The sequence below is a fragment of the Cyprinodon variegatus genome, unplaced genomic scaffold, assembly GCF_000732505.1.
Source record: "Cyprinodon variegatus isolate N-32 unplaced genomic scaffold, C_variegatus-1.0 Scaffold489, whole genome shotgun sequence".
In the NCBI taxonomy this organism is placed as follows: domain Eukaryota; kingdom Metazoa; phylum Chordata; class Actinopteri; order Cyprinodontiformes; family Cyprinodontidae; genus Cyprinodon; species Cyprinodon variegatus.
In genome coordinates this window covers 493,771-503,742 of record NW_015150942.1, presented here as the reverse complement: position 1 = coordinate 503,742, position 9,972 = coordinate 493,771, and the positions used below count along the sequence as shown (strand labels likewise).

Here is a 9,972-nt window from a genome sequence, read left to right as displayed (position 1 = left end):
TACAAATTGCACATTCATGTAAACTTGTTCAATGCCGGTTGAGTTTTTGAATAATGACCCATCAGGATTTTTAAAGGCAGATGTCTTGACGCAGCAGTTTGCAGGACACTTAAGTGAGTAAAACTAAGTTGAAAAAAGTTTATAATAGCACAACTGCAGATTTAAAGTGAATGAGTATACAATTTCTTTAACATAGGGATCTCAGATCTGATGTAAGGTATAAGCTCTAGGCCCCAGTCTAGATATTTTTTAAATAAGTTGTGTCAGAATCAAACTATGTGATTCTACATTGGCTGTGTTAGGCAACAAATCATGGAGCTGCATTTTGCAAGAGCATTATTTGTATATATATTAGGAGATATATATATATACAGTATATATATATATATATATATATACAGTATATATATATATATATATATATATATATATATATATATATATATATATATATCTCCTGTCTCTCTAACAGGGTATATATACTATATGACGTTTCCATTGTTTTGCTCACCCGAAAAATCAGAGGATTTTCTAATGTTTATAAAAATCATAGCGAAAAGGAGATTTAAAGGATTGAGTTGTAATAAAATAGAGGGAAAACACGCTGATCAGCAGAAATTAGATGCAAGTTTAATAAGAAAAATATTTACGTCCCCCTTTATGAAAAGATATAACCATTTTGTCTAACATAAATTTCAGACTATACCTTTCCTGTTTCAGGTCAGTTAGAATTGCCAAATGATTTCAATTTTCCAGAGTGACAGATTAAGGCTTATAGACTACACGACTTGGAACAGGAACTCTGTAGTTTCTAACAATTGTTTTTGGATTTTTTCCTGACACATCTGGTGTCACTCAAGTTTTGGGTCACTTTACCTGCTCATAGTTCCCACTAAAATCAGGGATTTTTAAAGACATTCACTTTGTTCGTTCACTTTGTAACCAATATGGGGTCATGCTTTTTGTCAGTGATCATTTTTAGGAACCAATTGTGCCAAAGCTTTAAAGTTTATATCTCCCACAAGGGTGTCTTGAATTTGATGTTTTACTTTTTAGGGCGTTATAGTTTCTCTGAGTGTCGATTAACGATTCCTTTTTTCTATAAGTGTTTTGAATTTCTGTCTGCTTATTGTGTGCACTTTCTAAGCCAGGAGTCTCCACAAATTTTCATTTTGGTTTTTTATATATACAGTAAAGACTCTTTATTATTCTTGGCAAATGCCTTGAAATATGACATCAATACTCACTTATGATGTCAACTGTCATTTGAAGAGGACCTGCTTGCAGGAAGGTCTTCATAGTTGTGATGTGTTATTAGGCTTCCCCTTTATTCTCTAACTGTAATGTGGGCTTACAGTCTAATAATGCATTCTGAATATTTATTCAGCCTTTAGAATAATTGTCTTCTTCTCTCCGAGTGGCCATTCAGGGCATGTTTATAGAGGAATCTCTTCTCTGTGGATATGTAACTAATAAAGAGTCCACCTTCAGGCATTTTAAGGCATCTGGAAACTGTAGCCAAGGATGAACCTGACTTAAGGAGGTCCTTGATTGTTTTACAGACATCGTCTGGATTATTTTGTTTTTTTCCACAAAAGAGTGTGTCCCTCTGTTTCATATAAATGTGAATTAAACTTTCAGAGGCCTTCAAAAGCCACGTCATCATAAATTGACATCATCTTCATCATCTGGGCTTTTTAAAAGTATTGAAAGACTTGCTGATCTAAAGGGCTGGTTATACTCCCCCAGCAGTGTCACAGTGAACATGTCACAGCTATGACGCAGATATTTTTGACTTATACTTATATTTATTGAAGCGTAGTCTGCGCTATGTTTATTCCACTCCACAATGTATGAGGGACAATCATGAATTAGCTGTGGGTCTAGATACGGCCGAGGCGGTGCGAAGTTTGTGCAGCAACGGAGGGACATGAGGGCGAAAAATAGCGGGGATCCAGGTGGAAAAAGGGTCCCAGTGTTCTTGCGCACCTTGCTCTTCTTGCTGGTTCAACTTCACAAGTCGTTTTCCACAATTGCAGTCATACAAACAAAACAAGTCGTTAAAGTACTAAACAGAAGATACGCATGAGTAGAGCGGATGTAGATTTGACCAGTCAGAGGCCTCCTGTCTGTGATTACCTACAATTTGCTAGAGGAGCAGCAGAGTGTCTGCAGAGGGGGCGGGGACGTCTCTGTGTTCACCGCAGACGACCTGGTTTCGAAGTATAAATCAGCCTTTAGTGTATGTATGTGAATATTTTTAGGCGAAATCCTAACTTTACTAAAGAAACGGTAAATCATTTCTCTTTAAATGTCAGTGAGGGAAAACATGTTTTATGTTCTTTATTTACTGTCTGATAATATCTTTTTACCTCCGTTTAGAAACTATACCCATTTCAGGTGATGAGTTACCAAATCAGTTCAGTTTCTTCACACCGATGTGGCATATTAAGCCTGTCCTGCAAAATGGACATTACAGCAGACAAATTATTTTTATTTTGGATTGGGACTGTTTGTTAGCAAATTAATTTTCTCACCTCTGATTAATATCAGGGGGAAAAAACCTTGATTGGTGCTGCCGTAGGTAATTACATCTTAGCCCCTAGACTCAACAATAAGCGGAACTAGACTTAGCATAAAGCTAACTGATACTTCTAGCCTTACAGTTGATAAAAACAGACAAATGCATAAAGTCCTGGTTTTTTAGCTTGATACAGAGATCTAAACCAGAATAGATTCACAGTTGAAGTTTTCCACGGCGTCTTCAGAGTGCTTCACATGTTGGCTACACCTCTGAACCAAACAGACAATATACACCCACTGATAAAGGAGCTCATTCTTTATTATACACTGAATAAAATGAACACTGATTACTATGGCAGCCACTTCTTCCCATGAATATTCTGCCATTTAAAAGCACCTAAAATAAGCATAAGCAATCTCAATCGAATGGAAAATATATTCTGTAATCGGTTGTATTTTGCAGCTTCCTTGAAAACATAAATGCAGGTAATGAATTAGACAGAGATGCCATAAGGTCATTGCTCTTGTGGTTAGTCTGTGGTCCAAAGTCAAATGTCTACTGTCTATTTATATCTAGTTATGGACTCAATTTGGATTTCTTACAGTAACATTTGAAACTCTTAAAATCTCTATTGTTTATTTTTTTGCATAAATGGAACTTTAAAAAAGTCTTTAAGGCAGCAGTAAAACTATAGTAAGAGTTTTTAGATCAAGAAAACAGGCTAAAGGGGAAGGATGTTTGCAATTTTTTTTTTTTATCCGTTTGTAAGTTACCTTCATTAAATAAAAAATAACAGTTTGAGAAATGTATTAGGATACAACTCTAAAAGATGATTCCAGAAAAGAGTTTATTATAGTTTATTGGTTTAAACAAACAATATAGCATATTTCTCTAGTTTCTTTTTTTTTTTTTTTCTAGATTTAGTCAAAAAACATGTTTTTAAGGATTTTGTTTTATAAGTTACCATGCAGGGTCTTTTTTATACTTAAACAATTTCAGAATTAGAAAACCAAAAACAAAACAAAACTTTTCTTTGAAAATTGTCTAGCAATGGACTGAACAGGCAAAGGCCACAGAAAACCTTTGAAAAACCTGCAGAAGTCAAGACCACTTAAAAATTACAAAAAACCACGTGGCTGATTAAAAGCAAGAGTGTCTTTTAGGAAAGTACTGTATGTAAATTACAGTACAGTTAAAAATGGATTGTAGATTCCAATGGTTTTGGTGGTTTAATTAATTTATGGACAAATTTTAAATATTCCAAAGAAACTATAAAAATTGAAACCCAGAAACATACAGAGCTGTGAAAAAAGCTACTTGCATCCTAACAGATTTTGTTTCAGTTTTTTTGTCAGGCTTCTATTTAATTTAATTCAAATCAATTGAAAAATACTTGATTGATCCCAAAGGGAAATAAAATATGTCAAAGATTAAAAGCTAATATATTTAATATATTTCAAAATGTAATCTCCCATGATGCAAAAGGGAAATAAGGATTTCAGTTATTTAGGGGAAAAAAACAGCTCAAACCAACCTGACCTGATGTGAAAAAATAGCTGTGCAGTCAGCCTGATTTTCTTTGNTAACACAACTATGGGTCTTTCGCACGTGACGTCACGCCCTGTGCATTATGGGTAATTAGCGCCATGTTGGGGGGTTACCGTGCGAGAAATTAGAGCTGCTATTCAAGCGTCCCGAGGAGATTTACCTTTTCTTTTGTAAATTAAAATGGCTCGTTCTTCTTGTGTTTTTTACAAACTTTGTCCCAGTTGTCCCCATTTTTTTTTTACCAAAACCAACAAAAAAACCCACCTATATATTTGCTATGAACCTTAATATTCCAGGGGTCACGCGATTACATTTATTTACCATGTAAAAGAGCTTTATGTACTTTGAGTTTAATAATTTTGGAACCTTTTTGCCACTTGATAAGTTCGGATGCACCATAATTTACACTTACCGTAGATAAAGCTGTGAAGTGAAGACTTGTACAAGTTTGACTAACATCTTACCTTTGTGGTGACCACAGTGTTAGTGCATCCTTGTGGTTGAAATGAGTATAAATCTTGCACCCAACCATTAGTAAACAGTCCATGAGTGTCCAGAGATTTGTAGTTTCGGAATTCTTCAAGTGTATATGCACTAACACCATTAACAAGATAACAAATTATGCCCATATTTGTAGTTGGTGGAAATAGCGAGGAGTCGGCTGTCCATGCTTTAGCTGCTAGCTCCTACGGATCTATATTGCTAATTGAGGTTAGCTTAGCTAAATACCGGTCTCTGGCGTCCTTATTGAGTTTATCTCTGTAAGGCTTCGTCTCGTTTTTATTGTGGATGTCCATGTTGCTGAACTTATCGCACTGTCATCGCGGCTTTACTGTCTGAACTCAAATTAACTTCATTTAGGCAGCGATTAGGCAGGTTACCCCCCAACATGGCGCCTCCTTGTGTCGAGGTCACATGACTGCAAAAGACCCACAGAGGAATTTTCTACAACTTTTAAAAGCTGTTTTTTTTTTGTTTTATGTTTTTTCATTTGCATGAATACAGTTTAGTGATAGTCCCATAATAAGATTGAGATTTTTCATTTAGACTTCGACTTCAGGATTCTTTCATAACACCTATATAAAGACTCACACTGGTGCGAGCCAACAGAATTGGCAAAGACCCCTGGGATAGATGTCGAAACATCTTATAAAATAAACTAACCCAAAACCGATTCCCGTCCAATTTAAGCCATTTTTGTCAGTTTGGGATAAGTTTTTTCAACTTAATCCACATAATCTAAGTGCTCTTGAACACAATATCTGCTCCAGATGGTCACATATTCTGTGTTTTCTGATCATTTCTTTCTTTGAAAGCGAAACCTTCATGATTTCATGAATTACAGCAAGTCTCTGAAGTCCAGAAGCAGCCCAAGAGCATCAATGTAAATTAATGATTTTTGCCTTTTAGACAATTTTTGCTTTCTTGTGGTTTTAACCAACAAAAGCCCTTTAAATGTTTGAAACCTGAACTCTGGCCCTAACAGAGATAAGGTATGTCTGTGGTTCCCTAGATGCCTGTTCTGTGTTCTTTTGTGAACTCCTGGATTATTCTTTGATGCACTCTCAGAGTAACTGTTGAATGCTGGTTGTTTTTAAATGACGCATTGATTCTACTGTACATATCTGACAGTAATCAGACTGCAGCTACTGATATTGAATTGAACAAATATCATGATTATACATGATCTTATATTCCACATCTGGTCTGTTTGGTTTGGATAGCCTTGTTCCCTTATTTGGTAAAATCATTGAATATTTATATTACTCAGGTCATCTTTAAAATAAACAGAAAGATGCTAGATCTGTAATGTGACAAATAAACCATGTCACTCTGTGTCACACTGAAAGCCGAGTAACCTACGATGATTGATTTAATGCCCTAGATCTTAAACTGACTGATGCTCCAGGTTAAATTGCTAGTTTTAGTTCCCCTGGTTTTAGTTCCACACTGGGTGAAAAGAAGCCAGCAAGTGTTGCTTATCCCCTTTAGCTTTAACCTTTCGTATTTAGAGGAACCCATTAGAAATACTGCACAATGTGTGTAAGATTCAGCAGTGATCAATCAGAGAATCCAGCTCTTGGCCTTTGAAGATTGTTCCTGAAAAGTTTTGCTCTTGTGAGCTTTTTTTTTGTGTGTGTGAACTAAGCAAAAAAAAGTCTTTGATTCTGCTTTCTAATCTGAAAACTGGGCTTCACCTCCGACTTCAGCGCTGCTGGGAGTCCAGGTGTTTGAGGGGCCTCCGGCTGAGCAGTGGGCCTGACCAGACGCCACCTCTGACTGATCCGTGGACTCCTGCTGAGTAGGCCGGCGAGTGAGACGTGAGCTGTGCATGATGTGAGCATCCAGCATCTCCAGAAGCAGGTCATACAAAGGCACCATGTTTTTCATCTTCATGCAGTGCAGGTGGTCCATGCCTTTGTTGCTACACATTGAAAAGAGAGGTGTAAACATGTAGAGTTAATAACATATGAAACTACAGATAATCAATATTATCTATAGGCTTAAAGATATAGAGGAGGATTTTAACAAATTTTTAAAAAGACCCACCCTCTCCTCTCCCACTTAAAAAAAAAAAAAATGCACATGCACAACCCTGTACCCACTCCTGAGAGGGAACTAGGGGTGTAAATCACACCCATCATGGTGATTCGATTCAGTATCGATTTCCTGACCCAACGATTCAATTATTTTCGATACTCAAGAATACTCCACGATTCGATTCGATTAATTGGTTCATTTTTTTTTTTTTACACCTTACAGGCTAGACAATGTTTCAAATTTGAAATAAATCAATGAAAGCTGTAATATCGTTATGCTAAACTACAGAAAATAACAGAAGTAGAAAAGTTGCACTCCATCTATTCCTATGAAAAACCTAATTCACTGAAAAATAATAATGCCCCTGCGTTATAGATTCTGCAAGGCTTTGCATCAGAAAATACTGCACAAAATCAGTGCAATGAGTGCAATGCAATACCTCGGCTCCAGACGTCCCCGCCCCCTCCCACAGACGCTCCGCTGCACCTCTCCCAAATTGTAGCTGACGGCAGACAGTACAGCAGACAGGAGGCCGGCCTCTTTTGTTTTCATGACCAAATTTGCGGAAAACAACTCGTGAAGTTTGACCCGCTATAAGAGCGACCCTTTTTCCACCTGGATCTCCGCTCTTTTTGGCCCTCATGTCGATCCGTCGTCGGACTAAACTCACCCCCACTTCCTCACCGCCTCGGCCGTATCTAGACCCACAGCGTGTAGCACAGACCACGCTTAAATACTGAGCATAAATAAAAAATGTCTGCGTCAAGCTCACTGCAACACACTGCTGTAAGAGTATAACCAGGAAGCGAGGTAGGAGGGCAAAATAGGTTTAGCGGCACCGCAGCACGGGAGGGAGAATTACACCCAGGAGCAAATGGATAAAAATAGACCAGACGAAAAAAAAAATAAAAATAATCAATACTCTTGCGGACGTGTCGATGCATCGGACCGTCGGCTGTTGGATCGATGCATCGATACAAAACGATTATTATTTACACCCCTAGAGGGAACGCCTATTAAACACGTGCGAGGCCCCATTTCTCCTAATGCACGCTCTGTTTAAAAGGTGCTGTTTGCATCGCTCATACAAGCTTACTTTCCAAAAGAAGATTTGACATTTTTCCATTAAGTCAGACTCACCACCGCTAAGTGAAAATGGAGACGAGCGCATAGGACGGCCAAACTTATCACCAGAATGATTGACAATTAGAAAGACCACTTATTTTGATGACCCACCCAGAAAAAGATCCTCCACTAGACCTTTAAGAATCACTTGGTTTAATTTCATAACAAGTCTTCTTTAAAGAATTTTTGGCTACCTAATTATTAATCGATTAATTGAAAAGATGATCAACAGATTAATCCATTTACATAACAATCATTGGTTGTAGACCTAGAAATGATACAAATAAAAAGCCTAAGCAGTTAGTTTATAGAAATAATAAATTTAATGCACTTAGAGCAGAAAGTTAAACCAGATTTGGATTTCTTGTCTCTGAAATGTTTTCAAGGAGCAATTTTAAAGTCTTACCCAAAGTTAACCCAAGTTATTTTTCCGACCTGGCTTAAAGTTTACTATACAATGATCTATTCATCTACATCTACATATCTATTAAGTTCCATCTTCTGATCAACTTTCCTGTCCCTGTGCTACAAAATCACCTACACAGCATGATGCCTGCCTCCAACATATTTTACTCAGTGCATTAATTTTAAAAGCATTTTTAACTATTTTTCATCTTAGCTCTAAAGGCTTTGGATTGTATTCAAGGTCATTAAACTGAATGGGGCTGAATTTAAAGCCATGCTTATCTGTAAAAGAATCTATACTTTTAACTTTACAATTTAGCATAAACTGAGCACTAAAGGCTGCAGTGTTACTCTCACTTTGGTCCAGTTTACCTGACATGTCGGATGTGTGAGAGCAGCATAAGAAGGTGGGCGAGGCGGGTGTACTGTTGGCGGAAGGTGAGGCCACTTTTAGCGATGGCCCACACCAGAGCATCGGTTACTGCATCCAGGAGACGCAGCAGCTTGGAGCGACTCTGCGGCTCCTCGCTGCCCTCAGATGAGCTCAGGCACATATCTGATGACACAAACAGCAACATATTAAAAAAAATGCAGAAGTTTGTCAGGAGCAGTTTGGGGCATTAATCAAGTTTGCTTCATTATAATGTAGTTGTGTGAAAACTAAAAATGCAGAGCAGTAGAGAAGGGAACCGACCCTCTTTGGGTGTGACAAGAGAGCAATCAAAAGAAGTAGTGAACAACAGAACCTGCGGTGTAAAAACCGTCACTTTAATAGGATTGTTGAGGAAACTGATCTATAGTCTTGTTTTTATATATATATATATATATATATATATATATATATATATATATATATATATAAATAAAAAGTGAAAGAATTAATTTAGAAAGAACTCATAAGTTCTGCTACACTACCTACAAATATCATGAATGTGTAACGCTGAGGAATGACGCAGAGCTCTTGTATACAAGCTTATTTTCAGAGACATAAAACAATCTTGTTAGAAATATAAAAAAGAAAACAAATCCCCCAAAGAATCTGATATACAGCTGATATTTAAAAAAAAATATGATTAAATCTCCCTAAAAGCATTGGAACAAATTTCCTCCTTCAGATTACACATTTCATTCCATCTTGTTTTACAAAGAAGCCACAGGACTAGTACAATAATTCAGGACTAGTTAGAGAATCCTAACAGTCTGTAATCATCTGCACCGGTTTCAATTCAATTCAGTTTATTTCTATGGCGCCAATTCACAACACATGTCATCTCAAGGCACTTTATAGTTCAGCAGATCATACAGTCAAATTGATTCAGGGTTTTATATCTAAGGAAAACCAGTTGATTGCATCGACTCATTGACTTGAAGGCAATCCCTTGCACTAAGCATGCTTGTAGTGACAGTGGAGAGGAAAAACTCTTTTAACAGGAAGAAACCTCCAGCAGAACCAGGCTCAGTGTGAGCGGCCATCTGCCGAGGCCCACTGGGGTTCAAGGAGACAGAAGCAGAGATACAAAAAGCAGCTGTAAAAGGCCCCGTCCAGAAAACACAAAATCAGGCAGATGAGCTCCGAGGAGGAAGAGAGCACAGTCACAGACAGAGAAACAGGACTACACTGATAAACAGGATGATCTCCAACATCTATAAAAAGGTGCTAATGGCAGCAGCTCAGACGATATTTCAAACAGGAACAAATGAGGCGAAGCTACAATGAGAAAAAGCAGAGAGAGCAGAACGTTAGAGATTTAACTAACAGATTCTGCAGAGTGGGAGATTAGAGATAGAATGAAGCAGAATGATGAAATAGGGGTCCCTATGTCCTCCAG

The 9,972-nt window shown here is 37.4% G+C and overlaps 1 protein-coding gene across 1 annotated transcript in view; it reads right to left on the bottom strand.

Moving 5' to 3' along the window:
- Positions 1–5,063: 5,063 nt before the first annotated feature.
- Positions 5,064–9,972, bottom strand: part of LOC107094552 (estrogen receptor beta-like) — a 40,339-nt gene continuing 35,430 nt past the window's right edge. Inside the window, exons 8-9 of the mRNA XM_015390241.1 lie at positions 8,516–8,699; positions 5,064–6,497 (exon numbers count right to left, since the gene is read on the bottom strand). Coding sequence (XP_015245727.1) covers positions 6,248–6,497; positions 8,516–8,699 — 434 coding nt within the window. The 3' untranslated portion in view covers positions 5,064–6,247. The remainder of the gene's footprint in view (positions 6,498–8,515; positions 8,700–9,972) is intronic.